The sequence below is a fragment of the Haemaphysalis longicornis genome, unplaced genomic scaffold, assembly GCF_048455015.1.
Source record: "Haemaphysalis longicornis isolate Haplotype H1 unplaced genomic scaffold, Haemaphysalis longicornis Haplotype H1 scaffold_1, whole genome shotgun sequence".
Taxonomy (NCBI): Eukaryota; Metazoa; Arthropoda; class Arachnida; order Ixodida; family Ixodidae; genus Haemaphysalis; species Haemaphysalis longicornis.
In genome coordinates, this window is record NW_027526203.1 from 178339592 (window position 1) to 178358079 (window position 18488).

The following is an 18488-nucleotide window of genomic DNA, read 5'->3' on the forward strand; positions in this document are numbered from 1 at the left end:
TTTTTTGGTTACCGTGGCTGTTTTGGATTCTCCACTGTTCTTTCCGTATCTCATCGTTAGCCTTCTGGTCTTTGTTAACCACTGCGTGTCCACGCTTTTCAAGTATAGGTGCCTAAAAACCTTAGCTGCCCACCTTCGTTCATCCATTTCCCTCAACCTCATCTGAAAGCATATTTTACTCTGAGCTTCTCTAACTTCAAACGACGCCCAGCCCATATCTCCCTGAACTGCTTCGTTAGTTGTTTTTCCATGCGCGCCTAAGGCCAAACGTCCTACCGTTCTCTGGTTTACTTCAAGGCCTGATAGAACGTCTGATTTTAAGCAGAGTACAGCATTCGCAAACGTGAGACCCGGAACCATTACTCCTTTCCACATTCCTCTTACTACTTCATATTTGTTATACCCCCACAGAGCTCTATGCTTCATTATAGCTGCGTTTCGCTTTCCCTTAACCTTAAGTTGCTCCTCGTGAGTTCTTAAGTAGTTATCCCCTTCGTTTATCCACACTCCCAAATATTTATAATCCTTCGCCCTTCACTCTAGATAGTTCGCCTTGCTGGATGGACACTACATCAGTGGTAGCGTCATTGAAAACCATTATTCCTGATTTTTCTGCACTGAAATCTAACCCGAGGTCGCTGGCTTCTTGGTCGCTAATATTTATTAGACGCTGCATATCGGTTTGGTTATCAGCTAATTCTCAGGGTATGCCTTTATTTTGTTTTGCAGTCTACCTTCTCCGTAAGTCTTGTCGTGAGCAAATGGCTTAAAAATATGCTTGTTAAATATGTGGCCTAATGACCTGCGCCTTTAGTAGGCACATGTTTACTGATCTAACACAGCACAGAAGACGTGTCTTCTGAATAATACTTCAAACAGTATTCAATCGCAAATTGCGAACAAGTGTGTTTTGTTTCGTGCACTCCTTGGACTACGCCCCGGTCAAAGCCTATCGTCGTTGACGTTGAGGCTCGGCACCACAGCTTCGCTCGGTCATCCTTCTTCACATAGTGGAAGGGCGCTGAATTTTATTGTTTTATTGTGTCATAGTACGGCCGCACTCTACAACGAAAAATTGTGTCAGTATAGAGTTGCACTTGGGCTTTGTAATACCACACTAGTTAAGCTAGGGATGTTAAAAAATGGGTAGTCCGTCTCTCGGCTGGAAGACTGAAATGTGATTCTCACTGTTATCTTTCCTGCGATATCCTAGTTTAAATGCTGGGAAAATCGCCTGACTGAATAATAATTTTCTTGTTGCATAAAACTCCAACGGAAGTGGTGCGCAGTCTTTCACTTGGATAACTAGCAGCCGACTTTTGGGGAAATCAGCATTTAGTTTTTTTAGTGCAATCCAGGAATTTTCTAGGTAACATACATTTTTACCCCGGGATGGAATAATTACTGCGCGATACAAAACCTCTACTCGCCCCAGTTTACGTTTTCGCCCTTTTTGCAGGTGGTGAAGATGCTGGCGACGGTGGTCCTGATGTTCGCCGTCTGCTGGCTGCCCATTCACCTGATGAACCTCATCGTGTATTTCGATCGAGCAGCCATGCTTCCAGACACGGCCGAGCAGGAGTACCTGTACATCGCCGCATTCTTCTCCTGCCACTGGTTCTCTATGGCCAACAGCTTCGTGAACCCAATCATTTACTGCTTCATGAGCGACAACTTCAGGGTGCGTACATGATTGATGCATGCAGTTCTCTAGGTCGTCCCAGTCAGTCACAAATGCGAAATTAAAAAAATGAAACGTCTTGCTGATTCACAAGCGTGGGCACTGAATGCCGCTTTCACAAGCGTAAAGCAGGAGGTCTACCTTTGTGGTTGTGCCCAGTGCATTGCGATAGGTTCAGCGCTGTTGATGGGTCCTATAACATCCGTGACGTCTAGTTAAGGTGGTTGCTGTCTAAGCCACCACGGCGTCGTTTCATTACGAAACGTAATAGGTGCAACGAGAGAGCCCAGACCGCTTGGGGAATGAAACGTCAGAAGAATACAAAGTTAGAGGCAAGCCACCTCCCGCTACCGAAGAAGTCAGCCCCCAGAATGGCTCTGTGCAGTTTGTTGGTTTCCTGCGAAGTCAACGTAAGCTTAAGCGCAACCACGCTGAATAAATGTGACGACAGCAGGCAAAGCTTACTGAAGGACAAATAAAACGATCAGCTAGAAATGTTAGGTGTTCTGAAGAAAGTCAATACAATATTAAACTTTCAATTTAAAGAAACAAAAATCTGAAACTGATTTTATTGATTGTAGGGTTTAACGCGCCGACGCAACGCAGGCGATGAGGCGCGCCGTAGTGGAGGGCTCCGGATTAATTTTGACCACCTGGGGATCTTTAACGGGCGCCGAAATCTCGTACACACGGGCGTTTTTGCTTTTCGCCTCCATCAGAAAAGCGGCCGCCGCGGCCGGGAATCGAACCCGCGACCTCGTGAAAAATCTGAAACTTGTCTCGCGAATGTGAGCTGTTGCTCCACTTAAAATGTGGCGTGTGCTCACACACAACAATCAGCGGGGAAAGATAGATTTCAAAAAACTGCTATTGCGCTGACTCACGCGGCAACTAAAAGGTAAAGGGACCAGCTTCTGCTTTTTTTTTTTTTTCTTGAGGGGGGGGGGGCAGTACGTTTGCCGTCTAACTGGAAAACATTTTTGATACGAGATAAAAAACGCCCCCAGAATCATTGCCAAAATTTGTGCTTTTCCGTCACCAAATTGCGTTTACCATTTCTACACTGCTCGAGTTGCTAGTGCGCCACAGCTTCGGAGTCGCGGCAGTCAGCCTGGCTATTTAAAAACACCAAAGCGTGTTAGGAAATGTCAAACTTCTTCATGCGCTTGTTCACGTGATGTTGGAATGTGTAAATATCAGTTAACATGTTCGAGGCCCGTAGCGTTGGGATTTATTTAATGAATATTCTGAAATACGCTTAGGACCCCTTATATGTTGTAACGTGAAAGCATGACTTTTATTTCAATCAATGCGATGATAAAAGTATGGTCACGTTGTAGAATAATGACGTACCGTACAAACTCCACCGCAGTACATACCACCCGATGATCACAGGCTTCTTTATTGTGTATTAATGGCGGGTCACCCAGCTTAAAAGAAGAAGGATCGGCTGTGTGGCCGAGAGTGCATGTTAGACGCATTCTGAAGGCGACGGGTTCGAACCATACTTAATTTCCTTTAATTTTATTCTCGTGGCACTGCCGGTGTCGTTATGACCATTTTTTTTGGGGGGGGGGAAGGGGGGGGGGCGGCGGCGTAGCACTCCCTTTTTTAACTCTGGGGCATTAAAATTTGTTGCACTATCGGACGTGTGGTTGGCCTCTCTTGAGCCTCGTATTTGTTGTGAGCTAAACTTTACAATTCAGCGGTTGTCTCGTGGTGCCTGCCAAAAGTATTTTCTTGCAAATTTCTTGGTGGCTAAAAATCAAGCCACTGGTGTGTATTGGCACGCAGAATCCGGAATACTTTCTAGGTCCAACATACTTTCTACAGTATTGCTTGTTGTGTCCATTACCCAGTCGTATAAGGTACTCTTCCAGCCGCGTATCCTTGCTATATTTGAAATATATGAGATTAGGTTTGCTTGAATTGCCTGTATAGACAACCATTACGTCCCTAATACCGAAGCTGGTGGAAAGCTAACGTTTCGATCGAAGTTTCTGGACACTATTTGTGGTGGTACACAGAAAGCTCCTGCATAAAAATGTTTTGCCTAGAGAAATGTTCCCTTAAAATCAAGTTTAATTTGTTATTTTTGTACCACGAGCCTGTCCAAAGCGAGACGAACGTGCGCAAGGTGATGGCTTGTTCGGAACACTCCGTCCCACTTGTCTACTAACTTACTAAGCACGGTAGGTGACTTAACACTAATGGTGGGATCGATGTCAAAGTACTGAGTGCACGCTACTAAAGCGTGTCGAGCGGTTTGCAGTGAAAATGGAAGCTTTTATTTCACCGTAAATGGAATCGCTCTTCAGTGTGGCGGTACCTGCTATGTCGGTACATTGGGACCGTAAAGGTCGCAGGGGAAAATATTCGCAAATGTAAAGAGAGGATCACCGCAAAATGACGAAAATGGCCGCTCGTCACATCGAGGCCAAGGGGTTCTTCTGCTCCGCACACGAGAGTAGTTCTCTTTTCTGTGTGCGGAGGCCACATCTTTGACGCAAGAAAAATGCAAAAATTGGACTTGATTCTCTCAGCAGCTGTCTAATCTTCTTCTGTGGCCCATTTCATCATTGCGGTTATAATTAGGGTCGTTTATTCTAAAACTGCTGCTTTTTGATACTCTTCTTTATTCTGACCGAAATATTTTTCTGACGAAATCACAGCAAAATGTCACACAAATAACTTGGTGGTAGTAAGAGAATGGAATAGAATTGCGTGCAATTTTAGAGCACCAACAGAGCATGAGCAAAGTTCTTTTTCCGCTCTAATTGAAACATCACCCAAGACGTGGTGGATTTTCTTACTAACAGCCGCATTACAAAATCCCTGGATTTTCTCAGCTAAACGCATGATGACGGAATCCTTTACGAACGAATGGTCACTTCGTGATATACACGCTCTATAATAACCTGCAGTGCTTTTGAGAAAAAAAATAACAAACTTCTTTGGCGAAACCTTTGTCTTGTATGTACTCAAACGGTATTTGCTTATCACGACGGCTGCGCTGCAAGAAGGTTTAGGGTTTAACTGAAATAAATGTCAATTCGGTGTATTCGGGAAGCCGATAGCAGGTAAAGAATGACTTACCACGCCATACATCAGAAAAATACACCTTACCAAGGATGTGATGATATGCGGACTGGATTGCTGCTTTTTCAAGGCTAGTGTTCCAATATGAATAGAAAAATAATTAATGGCAGGTCTTTATAGAGAGGCCGGTCTCTGCGTGCTTGAAAAACGTATTTAAATATTACAATACACAGCCCAAGTATTCAACGCGTCCTCCAGGTGCCACTGTAAATACGAATAGTAGAAACAGTATGCAGCAAAATTTACATCGGCTGCTTCACCATGCTAGGATTGTCAACTCTCTCATGTTAGGCTAAAAATAAAAACGCCATCAAAACGATAGTGGTCCCAAGAACATACTGTACAACTTCAAGTTATAAACGTCAAAATACGAACAGGTAAAATTCTCGTAAAGTTGAAACGAAAAATGGGATAATTGCGCGTTTATGTGAGGACGCTATTTCACAAAACAAAGCGGAAATACAAGTGTAGAAAACGTCACAAGCATATTTTCCACCTCTGTGTAAAATTACTCTCTAATGCATAAACGTAAGACCAACAAGCGAAATTGTAATGATACCTGCTACTCTAAATCCCAAGGAATCGACTAAGTAGCCTATTCGCATAGACAACAAAATCTGAGCAACCGGGAAAAGCGAAATTTAGAAATTTTAACTACGCAGAACGTACCTACGTGCTTATCACACATGGAAGCCAGCAGGGCCTCACTCAGAAATGTTTTTAGAGGGGGCGCGGGTGTGTTGCAGGCGCAGCAGCGGCACTGTTAAAAATGTATATTAGCTTATTTTCACAAGAATCATGCGCATCGGTGACATACAATAAAGAGTTGTAGTAGTGTAGTAGCGAGGAGAACCGGTCCCGGTACTGCACCGGATAGCCGACCGGCGCCACTACGCGTGCGCAGAGGGGGAGAGACCGGCTGCGCGCATGCGCCGGTGCACCGACCATGTACCGGGCGCCGTACCGGGGCATGTTCTCCGCTCTGCTATCCCTCTCTAATAAAAGGATACGTTCAGATCACATTTTTCTACACGAAAAAAAATTGCCGGAAATTTATTTCTTGGTTAAAAAAAGAAAGAAAAGTTTTGGTTGTCACTTTTGCCCCACCAGAAAGGGGCGACCCTGCCTTTTATGAGCAGTAGCAGGGAGCCGTCGCTGTTAGTGAGCTGGCTTCGGGACGAGAGGAACGGTCCAGAGATGATGGCTTCGACAGGAAACAAGTGGGAGGCTTCGCTCGCTGGGTTATGACCTACGTTACACGTCGGTTAAGGGGGCGTAAGCGGTGGTCGATTGCTCCATTGAAGAAAGGAAGAGTTCGAACTGGAGGCCGTGAATCGGGCATGCCGAAGGGTGCACACGTGACAGCGTTGTCTGGGCATGGAGTTAATAGAACACTAAAGGTTGGAAACAAGTTGGCCTATATCGATATATTAAGGTGCAGGGAATCCAAATTCACCATTCTCGCAATTCGCAATTGTTTAATAAAGCAGAAAATTCCAGAAACATGAAAACAGGTGCCGAGCCCCGCATGCTTGTGGGTACTATGGTTTGGGACGTCACAATAATTGTGCACGGCGAGAGTTCATTGGTTGAGCACATGAAATAAATGTAAATCAAAGCTTTCCGTGAGCTGGCATGATTCAAAAGACGGAAACAGATTCTATACAGTGCGGTACAGGCTGGTTCTTTCACGCTTGTCAGCCATCATGCTTTCAGTTTCGTTTTCAAAAAGCATTGGTGCACATTTATACAAGTCAATAACCTACCACGGTGAACGCCCGAGCTTCTGAAAGCAATGTCTCAGGCGGGAAGAAGCAGAGGGACGAGATGAACTGCAGGTGTTTTAAGCGATCAGACCTGCCTCAGATTCTAATGCGTTCTCTGCGCGCGGATGTTGCTATCGGTAAGGCGTGCCCACGCCCAGTTCGAAGCTTATCGCCCATGAATGGTTAGAGCCCTTACTTCAGGGGGTTACCCGGTGTTGTGCCAGAGCGCCTGGCCCAAAGGCGTTGCACGAGGCGACGCGCCGACAGCGAGGCTGAGTCACGCATCTCCCTTTGTCGCTGCGGCGCGGCCGAATCCTGCATCTCGAAACGGTGGGATGGCTGATTCCCAACTTCGGTGACGAGCAGGAAGGCGAGTCACAACCTTGGCGACCGCCCTGGGATAGTCATTCCCAACAGTGGTACCAGCGGGGGATAGCAACTTCCCAACACCGGCTAATTTGAACTTGTGTACTGCCACTCACTGCAAGCCGCGGTTGATACATAGTCCGTAAATCGTGCGAGCATAGCTCTACCCTTGTGATAATTGGGCAGGGCGGAGCCGCTCTGAAGTTCGGCCATTCTGCCACAAAGACTACTCTAGACAGCTGTGGGAAGCATTATTTCACGTCAGGTTGGCGCGTAGCGGGAGAGAAGAGAATATTAGATGGACGGGATCGCCAGACGAGCTGAGATAAAGGCTCCTGCTTGAGCGTGTGCCTCGCCGGGCATCCGCTCTTGCGCGATATTTGAAACGGCATTGTATCTGCTGCGTTCGCGGCCGGCGTGAAGTCTGAGTATCCGGTGTAGGCAGACACAGAGGCCGCTGGAGCGGTAAAAAGCCTTTCTCGTTCGGTCGGTGACAAATAATACAACTGAAAACCAGCCTCCCCGGTCAAAGCTACGTTCCCGGTGGTCGGTCATGGCTTGGGGACGTAAAAGCTACTATTGCCAGACCGCACCGGGGCCTCGCTCCTTTTTTGTGACGCGATGTCTTCGTCATGACAAAATGAGAGGGAACCGGGAGAGCGAAATGCCAGCTTTCTTTCGGATTTCTCAGGAAATAACGCATTCTTGCTCGTCGAACGAAAGCCGAGAGAGGTATAAAACGCATGATCTTTCAGTTAAAAGAAAAGTTCATTCAGCCTTTAGTCCCCCCTTAACGAACATGAAAGGACAAGCACACCCTGCAATCACTAGAGAGGCACTCCGTCGACTGGAGACCTCACAGTATATATTTTTGGATCACCGAAAATCTTGAAGCCAGAAAATACTTTGGCGGGAGAGGGGGTCAAAACTTCTTAAACCACCTTTCTGGTTACAGCACTGTTCAATAACCTATTAAATGAACTCAGTGTAAAAACACCCAATAAGCATTAATTTATCGTACAGGCCACACGAGGAGCGAACCAAACAACCACAAATAATTGCAACAAGCATCATCAATTAAAATCAAAATGAAACATAAACGGAAGTCGCGAAATTTCGTTGGAGCGGATTAAATTTAACTGGTCCGTTGCAGGCAATCACCCGAGCCTACCTCACCGGCAGCTTTGAGCTCCATCCTACCCGTCGCTTCGGGACGATGTCAAACAGCGTAAGAACATCCTGCGGCTGATGCGGAGGACGAATTAAGAAATAGTTAAAAGAATACACAAGCTCTCGTGTGCAACCTAGAGCTTCGTACGTCGACACTCACAATGGGCGCAGGGCGACCAAAACAAAAACGTGCTGCTCGTTGGCTCAGTTTACCTGCGTGACTCAGTTTACATCGTGAGGGGGCCAGAGAAGGACAACAAAAGCTTCCGCTTTCGGCGCTTAGATAATTTGGGAAGCACGCAGAATTTGGCCCGACCTCGGCAGATTAGAACCATACAATCTACGGCGGTACTCTAGGGGAGGAGGGCGGAAAAAAGGACTGCAGAGCACGCTTTCGTTTGTTCCTCGCCCTCCACCACCTCTCTCTATACCCCTCATGCGGCACGAAGCAGAAGAACGGGCTGCGCATACACAGCTTAGTACTGTTTCAACGTCACGTTGCTACTCTGGGTGTGTAGTTTCGTTGATTGATTGATTGATTGTCGGGTTTAACGCGCCGACGCAGCTCAGGCGATGAGGCGCGCCGTAGTGGAGGGCTCCGGATTAATTTTGACCACCTGGGGATCTTTAACGTGCGCCGAAATCTCGTACACACGGGTGTTTTTGCTTTTCACCTCCATCAGAAAAGCGGCCGCCGCGGCCGGGAATCGAACCCGCGACCTCGTGCTCAGCAGCGCAATGCCTTAGCCACTGAGCCACCACGGCGGGTTTGTGTAGTTTCGTGAGAGTGCGTTAAAGCACAACTTCTCACCTCAGAAAAAACAATGAATGTCGGCTTCGAGGACTTTGTGCCGGGAATTCCCGGTGAACCTTAATATAGGCATTACTTACATTTAAAAATTAATTCATCCATACAAAATACCAACCAATTTGTGCTCGCCAGTGACAAATGCAGCTGTTGTCAGAAAGTGAGGGCTGCTCTAACAATCCCCATTTGGTTGCCACGTCAACAAACCCACCCACAATAATCACATGCCCACTCAAGGGGATTGGCCAATGACGATGACAGTTGCCATGACGGGCTCACGTCCGATTCACAGTTGATATTCAGCTGCAATGTCAACATAAATAAACGAAGGTCTCCCATACCGACTAAGTAGGATTGTCCAGAGACGAAGACACATACCGACCGACGTTCGCGGCCGATTCACCAGCTCCCTTGGTTGCGACGTCAACGTACCCACTAGAAGGAGCACTCGAGCACACGCGGTGTTCAGTTGAACATTACTGATTTCGTGTTCACGTCTGATAAGAAGTTCTTAGGCGTAATTGGACTTGAAAAACAGCGACCATCGCTTCAATCCCCACCCGAAACTTGCTCAGCAACCGTACAGGCACGGCCCCACTATGACGGGTACTTCCAGACACTTATAACCGTTCCTACACCCCCTTTCCCATCCCCCAACACGCACGCACACATACGCGCGCACACACACGACCGCACGCACGTGCACGCGCACACACCCACGCATACATACACGCGCGCATACACACGCACACGCACACACACGCACACACACACATGCACACACACACACCACACACACACACACACACATGCACACACACACACCACACACACACACACACACACACTACTCCGCCAGAGGCATTCCTGCCCTCATAGTGATTGAGAATCTGCTGCAGGTCGCACGATCAGTGTCTGACAGCCGTCCGCGAGTCGAAATTTTGTTTTAAAAATATTTAAAAGTTACGTACCATGGCATGTTCAGGAGTACGCGCCAGTACGCGTTAGCTGCTGTAGGAGGTGGCACAATAATTAAGTCGTGTAATATACACCACCTGCAATATCGTATAACGTCCAGTGGTACAGATGAGGCGTTTTCATTACTGAACATACAGTAAATACCATGGCCGAACTTTATCTCCAGTCCTGATTTCATAAGGTGCGCCAAAATAAGGCCCTCACACGTGTTGCGAGAACCGGTACATTGTCTTCGCATTGTGAAGAAAGGTATCAGCGCAATGCTTCCCTCGAAGTTGTTGTCGCTCTCACCTTTGGCTGATGGGCTCGCGCGCTGGTTTTCGTCTTCTCTGGGGCAAGGGCAGTTTCAGTTGAGAGCTCGGTATGGCGCAGAATAAAATAACCACGAGTCGCCAGTGCGCCCTAATTGCGCTCAGCTCGCTCCGTTCTTGTCTCTGCGCAGGCTGACGTGATGCAGTTGATATTGAAGCGTAGCTTAACCGGTCTCGACTGGACGCGCACCACGAAGCGCTGGTCACAACAGCCGCAGCAGCAACAGCAGCAACAGCAACATAAGGGCCTCGGCGCCACATGCTCCCTCAACGGGTCGCTGCCGGGCGCTGCAATCTCGCAACGATGAGCGCGAGAATTGAGGTCAGTCGCCTCTATAAGACCTTTATTTTTCTGGAGCAGCGGTCCGGCAATTTGTTATGATTAATATGACGGGCAACGATTTAATTGACTGAGCCCGCACGCTTCGTACGGCTTGGTGAACAACTCGGGAAGCTGTTGGAGAGCTTAATAAAGCTTACCATAGCGAGTTTACAAATGATGCTTGTTCTAGGTGACCTGCTGCCCTGAACATGCTACAGAGCGGCAACCTTGTTTTTGGAAATACTGAAGATAGTGACCCCACACGGGCGAGCGTACTAGATTTCCACGCCAAAGGGCCGCTGAGTACCACGGAGGGAGATGCGGCGCCTTCTTATTGTCCTTTTTTTAGTTCTGTGCTCACTACACTTGGTAAAGCAGCCTAATTTTTGAAGTTTGAAGGCGGAACCCTTACATTGCTTTAAGCTAGGCCGCTGTGTGAGATACGAAAAAGGCTACAGAAAATCATTGTGAGGTGCACGAAATAGGGGGTCGCTCCAGGACAGAGGAACAGCAGCGAAAGGGAGGGTTTTGATAAAGTGCGACTGACCTTAAAACTTTCTGGACGTGCCTTGTATACGTCGCCGCGTGGGCTCAGAGCTTCCTTCATCAATATATGGGTGACCATGCACCAGGCTCTAGTCACGGTCAGAGAAGACTGAGAAAGTACTCCACTGAGAAGAAGTGCAGAAACGCTCAAAATAGCGCTTGCCGTACCCGCTATCTGGACGAAGCCGCTACGGAAGAAGCTGCGGCATCGGTCCAACCAGAGCAATATGAACGGTGAACAGGAGCTCAACAGAAGGTCCAACTAGACCTTCGGCTCCCCAATCTTAAAGACTTCTACTCATCCCCGTAAATGTTAATGCTACAGGTGTCGTTCTGGCGAAAAAATTGCTGGCCTTTTTTTGCAGGGCTCAGACCTCCTCCAACGACAACAACAGCAGCAGCAACCGCAACAGCAAATAAAGCATAGAAAAAAACATAGTTTGTGTGTGCGAGTCCCGTGTTCAAAAAATTTCGAAAGAACCTACGGCACCACCAGGGCTGCGGCTTGAACATGGTGCAAATTGGTCCGAGTTTCAATTGTAGCTTCAGCCACTAGCAAACGCTAGAAAGCTTCCCCATGTGGGACTTTTTTTCACTTTTATATTACTTAGGCTTAGAACGTCGTATTCGCATTCAGTGTGACTGGTTTCATGGCCAAAGGGGTAAAGTCGACGTGTTTTTTTAAACAGAAGAAAGTCATTCCAAGCTTGGAGGATCACTCAGTGTGATATAGTCAACACCCTCAGTAAGATGTTTTGGCTCATGCCATGCCTCAAGTAACACCAACGGCGTTTGGGAGACTGTTTGGCTGTGCCAACAACAGAGTATTGGAAAACACAGCGAACATTCCTCCTTATGAAGTCCTTTGAAGACACCAGCGTAGAATATATATGGGCCGGTGTGCACTTGGCAAACAGTCCAATACCACCCACCGGATATGCCCTACTGTGTGGGTCTGCACCACTTTCGTAGCCTTCAGATTAAGCACACCCCAAAAAATGTGCAAGAAGTCTGTGCCTGGTCTCTAGGCTGTTCAGAGCCCGGGCACACATTTCTTGTGGTCTACTCTCCTAGTGCCTACGCTCTAAGTAATTGATTGAATAGTTGATTGTTCGGTGCATGACTCACCACGCACTAAGCTTCCCAGCACTTGCTCTCTAAGTCACTCATTGGCTGGTTAATTCATTGCTTCGTGCGTCACATGTTCACCAACCCCGTCAATCCCCGCAATTCACGTGACACTCAGCGGGTATGTATCACATTGCTAGAACAATGCGCTCGCCTAGGCCCTGACTTGGGGTTTTAGGTTCACGACGTCAATCGGCATCCGCAGATTCCGAACAATGAGTAGTTTCTTCAACTGGTACTGGTTAGCGCCGTTAGGCCTGACTCCCAATGTATCTAACGTTAGGACTAACGACAGTCTCCGTTACGTTAGCTAACCTCCCATTCAGCCTTACGATGTGCCAAGCAACGCAATTGTCGTTGCACGGTGAGCTGTGCGCAGTGGTTGTCAACGTACACCTCAGAGGGCGACGCCAGGCTTAAAGTCTGGGCGTCGTGTGTCTGCGTTGCCCTCTCCGTCTTCTGCGCATGAACCTTAGCGCCAGCGAGTTATACACTTAAAAAAAAAAACAGAAGCTTCACTGAACGTGCTTCAGAAATTTCACGACGATAGTGGCGGATGTAGGGACAGCTGTCGTTCCAAAGAGCGGGAGTGTATTTGGGCAACCAAGTAGGCCTGGCCCCCTATCTTAGGTCTCGTTATTGTTAGTCAGAAAGTTTTTGTACGGAGCCGTAAATGTATAGGCTAGGTCTACAGTTCGCAGGCCACAGCCACTGTGCCGGAAGCAACCGGGCTCCGCTATGCCGGGCTCTGCCTTTAAAGCCACTCTCAGACACTCGCCGGTTGTGCTCATAAAATAGATGTGGAAAGAACACCGCTCTAGCTTTATCGCTGTCGCACGATCAAGAACGGTATTCCCTCTCACCATCGTTATCCCCCCATCCAACCGGCGAGCGTCTGAATTTACCACTGGTGGCGGCGCCACGATTGCAGAGCGCAGCTATATGGTGGCTAGCGCGGCTGCTGCGGGCAGGCTTGCTGTTACCTGGGAGCTTTTGACCACAGCTGTGTGTTTTTCCATTCGACATACGACGATTTCGGTAACTCTGATGTTGATATCGAGATCATCATAAAACTGACCAAGAAGCTTTTTAAGCTACTTGATTACGCCACAAAATAAAAAAGAACGTGAAAGCTTTAGGCTTGCCCCTGATGTGCAGTACGCAAGACCATTATCCATTCATATCGGATGTTCAATTTGTGGTCATTGTGAGCTGACCCGGCAACTAATTCGCAATCCGGTCGCACTAGGCGCAAGTTACGTGCTCTTTTTCTTTCTTTAGACGTATCTGGTAAAACAAAAGCCATCAACTTATTTGTTGGGTTGCGGTGCGGCTGTCCTTTCTCACCGTGACGGATACAAGAAGTCGTTGCTTGCAGAAAGACGCGACACTTTGAGCAGCGTCAACACCGCACTGTAGCTCGTGGAAAGAACTACCCCAGGATCTGCACCCCAGGGACACGTCATAGCGCCGCATCGTCCGCTTTGTCCTTTCCACTGCCAATGGCGGCACAAGCGGTTCCGTAACGCGCAAATCGCGCTCCGAGCGGAATGTGCATGGCCGTGTCCGCCACAAAGGCGGGCGCTGATGGCAACGGTTTTACGCTCGGTCTTCTGTGGCACCCACAGGGTGCATAGAAAGTTTCTGTTTACTGATGGCTTAGTTGAGTAAATTGTACAAGTAACCCCTTCGAGCAGGGGTGATGGAATGTTCCAACTTACCATAGGTTCAAATTACGTAAACTTCTTATTTCGGCAGGGCTATTAGCAGCAGACTTAAGGAAATCAAATGTTATCCCCAAGAGGTGCTGGCTGTTCTGGTTACATTCTCTTTTCCAGGTTCCCGCCACCACTATTTCATTATGCCTTTACTGACCTCCATGATTTTCAAGCTCACGGTCTGCGTATTATATTCAAACTATAGGGTTTCGGGAAACCCGCTGCGGTGGCTCAGTGGCTAAGGCGTTGCGCTGCTGAGCACGAGGTCGCGGGTTCGATTCCCGGCCGCGGCGGCCGCTTTTCTGATGGAGGCGAAAAGCAAAAAAATTCCCCGCATTTCCCCGAGGGGAAGAATGTGAAAGTGCGAATGCACGAGTTGAATTTGCGCGGTTCCGTAATGTTCGCGAAAGAGAGACCACACACACACAGACAACTACAAATAAAGAAAGATGCATTTCTTCACAGACACCTATTTGTGTTGTCGTTGTACTTGATTGCTAGAGCGGATCTCAGCTTTGAAATTTCGTGTCAGTACTCCTTTAAGCGGGTGCATTAGCCCTTCTCACGCCCGATTCCTGGCCAATCCCCCACGTGGGTATGTGCCATGTCAGCGGCCAGGCAGCGCTCGCCCATCTCCCCCCGTTGCTAAGGAAGACGAGGAGCGCGTGCACCCGCAGCTGTTGCTATGCGGACTACGGCGGCGGACGATTCAGGCTCGCTTAAGAAGTGCATTCGCACTTAAAACGCCCGTGTGTACGAGATTTCGGCGCACTATAAAGATCCCCACGTGGTCAAAATTATTCCGGAGCCCTCCATTACGGCGCGCCTCAGCGCCTACGTTGCGTCGGCGCGTTAAACCCCACAATCAATCAATCAATCAGGGTTTCGGGAACGAGTATTATTTCCTCACGTGCATTTCGGCGAGTAGTGCCACTACATTCTTCCGAAAACAAAGTAATAGGAACTGAGCGTGTAAATGCCCCAACGGTACAGTTAAAAAAGAAATTGGCTTACACGTTAGAGATGTGCAGGATATTGCTAGACCAAAAAAGTGGACGGATAAAAAAACAGCGAAATGTACAAAATCCAAAATGATGTTACTTAGAGCCACTGCGCATTGGTTAAAAATATCCTTCGAGAACAAATTCACGGTTTTAACCGCCGATAACGAAGACGACCCATTTTTGCGCAAATGCAGGGCGTTACGCAGTTGGCGTTGAAGGGTACTCGCCGCAGAATGCTTCCTCATTAAGATGCAATTACTCATGTACTTCCTGGATGACACAGGAATTACTGCATATATGAGAGAAAAAAATACCTAAAAAACTAACTGCTCCCTGCTACAATAACTATTGTATTATTCTAAATATATTGCTCAGAGATTCCAAAATTGCCGAATGCACCAGTATGGGAATAAAGTCAACACATTAAAAAAACAAGCCAACGCAATCTTTCTGAGCAGTTCCTAACAATTTCATGATAATTTCTCTCTTTAAAAAAACACAAGCCGATAGAATCTTTGTGAGCAATTCCTAAAGGATGCATCCAGAATTATCTCTTAAGGTTTATTATGAACGTTCAGCCTATAAGCAAAATATTCAGATTTTTATTTCTTTAGCGACTATTTTAAGACGAAAGGTTTAAGTACCTCCTTCTACGAAATACAGTCGTTGTTGTTGTTGCTGTTGGCCTGTCAAGAAAATTGGCGCAGCTGCAATGAGCAAATAAATAAAAACAGATGTGGGATCCGACTGGATTTAAACCCGGATGTTCCAAGTAACGGCCCAATGCGCTATTACTTTATCATGGCCCCACGTTGGCAAAGGTAGAATAAAAATTGTTCTCGCTGTTGTTCTTTTTTTCGTTGAACATACCCATTTGGGAGATTTCCCAGAAATTGGGAGCTTTGAGGGATAACGTGCCCGCTTCAAAAAATTAACAATAATATCTCAAGCGTTAAAGCTGTAAATTGTGCGTACCGCATGACATCAAAACGTGATGACGTGTGTGTAGAAGCAATTAAGCTGGTTCAGGTCATTTGCGCCACAAGAGAAAAAACAAACTCAAAAGAAAAAAATTCAGAGCCCTTCCACCCCGTAAAGAGGGACGGCCAGCAAAGCTGCGGTGCCTAGCCTCCACGTGAGGTTTGACTGGGTCGTAGTCCAAGGGGTGCACGAAGCAAAACACGTTTGTTTGTAATTTGCGATTGAGCATTGTTCCTGGTTATTAACTGAAAGTCCAGTCCTGTCCAGTCATTGCTCCTCGCGCATGCTCAGCACGCCTCTTCACGAGCCACGTGAAACGGCTATCAAGCGGCTCCGACGCATCGTCAGACTTGGCTACTGCGCAATTGAGGCGCACACCTGGGCACGCGCCGGAGGCAGTGCGTCTTCCGCGGCTATGACGCAACACAATCCAACACAATCGACTTTAATCCAATCCAATCCAATCCAAGTCGATCCAAGCCAAGCCAAGCCAAGCCAAGCCAATGCAATCGAATCGAATCCAATCCAATGCCCCTCGCGCTTGCGCAGAACGGCCCTTCACGGCACACGCGAAACCATAGAGATAACATACTGACTCTAGAGGGAAAGCGCGCCGCTGAGCCAATGCTTTGGAACCGTACGACACACAGTGGCAGACATGATACAACGATTTCAAGGTTGCCAGCTGAGCTTTTTCTAACTAAAAACGGCGAAACCGATGGGTTGTAATCTGGCAACGTGCTACTGTGGCCTTCCCGCGTCCGGCTAGCGAAGCATGCCGCGATTAATTGTAACATGGCGGACCGCTGGCCAGGCGGATTTTGTGTAGGCGGCGTCGACAGCATTGGGTAGTTTATCTCCTGTGGGCATGTAACCGACGTGTTTTCGGTTTAGCGTGTGACTTATATGTACTGAGACGTGCGCAAGCTCGAATGCGACTGATCGCATGGCGCAAAGACGCCAAGGAATCAGCTTATCCGTACTGGGGCGCACAGAGAAATAATTCTCCGTCATGATCTCTGTGCATTTTGGCGCTGTGTCACTATGTTTGCCATTCTGTGACATTTTGCGAGTCGCTCAATGCTTTTCAAACGAAGTGAAGTGAACTGTGGCTGTGGCTGAATATAAAACATTTATTGACACACAAAAAAGGTGGGGGGGGGGGGGGGGGGGGGCGTTATCGCATGGGTCAACGCTGATATTGCCGGTGAGTCGCGGCCCTTTGAAGCACAGGAACGAACGAGCGCGGTTGATCGCAGGCCAACGGACAGGCAGAATGCCTGCCAAGAGAGTATGCGAAAGTTTTCCTTTCTGTCTGCATTCGTCACGTTCTAGCTGCTTTCCACCACTTTAAAGGGAAAGCTTGCGGGACTGAATGGGCAGTATTGAATGGGCGGTAATTTCCTGCACAGAGCGCGCGAGGAGAGAACTTTGACTTATTGTGACTGATTAAAAAAGAAACCGCATTTCGTTACCTATTTTTTCGTTCTACCTTCACGAACGTTTGCGCGAAAGTTCGAAGCACGGAGAGCTGTATGAAGTTCCATGAATAAAACAACGGGAACCAAAAGATTATAAAACCTCCTTTTGTTTCTTTTCCAACGGGAATGATCGCTGGCTGCCACTCCGCAGCCTGTAGTGAACTTGCGGTAGTGAAGGTCAGATGGGAATCGCTGTTCCGGCGTAAGTTCAGGGGCAATAGATAAAGTGCCTAACGTGAAGAAACGAATGACAGCCTCGCATGCGCAAAGGCAGGCACTCGCTCAGCGCGTGCATCGGAGTTGTACCAGTTGTACACGTTTTGCACGCACGCTAATCTGAGCTGGAGACTGCACACACACTGCGCAAGTCGTCGCAAAGGCCTCGCCACTGCCTAGCACACTTAGAGAAAACCGAAACGAAAACTGAACTACGGACTTATTCTTTGTTACCCGCCGCGGTGGCTCAGTGGCTAAGGCGTTGCGCTGCTGAGCACGAGGTCGCGGGTTCGATTCCCGGCCGCGGCGGCCGCTTTTCTGATGGAGGCGAAAAGCAAAAACGCCCGTGTGTACGAGATTTCGGCGCAGGATAAAGATCCCCAGGTAGTCAAAATTAATCCGGAGCCCTCCACTACGGCGCGCCTCATCGCCTGCGTTGCGTCGGCGCGTTAGACCCTACAATCAATCAATCAATCAATTATTCTTTGTTCGCTAATTAGAGCTTAATTACATTAAAAAGTTGCTATAGAGCTAGTTTTAATTACTGAGGCAATTATTTGTAAATATTTTGCTTTAGTTCATTGTTTTAGTTAAATCATTACAAAACAGCTTTTTAGAGGGCTAAATACAATTGATCTGGCACCCATGGGAATTGTATCATGTCCGTGGGCCCTATTCTCGACTGCACAAATTGCCGGCAATTTAGGCAATTTTCCGGAAGTCTTTTCTGATTGGCTTTCAATTTTGGTCACGTGCTTCCGGCTGACAAAGCGGTTGTGTGTGGTGTCGTCATTTTGACGTTTCATGTCGTCAACGGACACTAGTTCTAAAGTTTGCCTTATTTCTCGTTACTAAAGGCGCATAATTCTTGGCCGGCAATGAAAAACCAGACAAAATGCGGCGGACATGACAA

The 18488-nt window shown here is 47.7% G+C and overlaps 1 protein-coding gene across 1 annotated transcript in view; it reads left to right on the forward strand.

Moving 5' to 3' along the window:
- Positions 1-18488, forward strand: part of LOC144139757 (RYamide receptor-like) — a 430132-nt gene that overhangs the window by 397876 nt on the left and 13768 nt on the right. The window contains exons 4-5 of the mRNA XM_077672022.1: positions 1460-1681; positions 10311-10501. Coding sequence (XP_077528148.1) covers positions 1460-1681; positions 10311-10487 — 399 coding nt within the window. The 3' untranslated portion in view covers positions 10488-10501. The remainder of the gene's footprint in view (positions 1-1459; positions 1682-10310; positions 10502-18488) is intronic.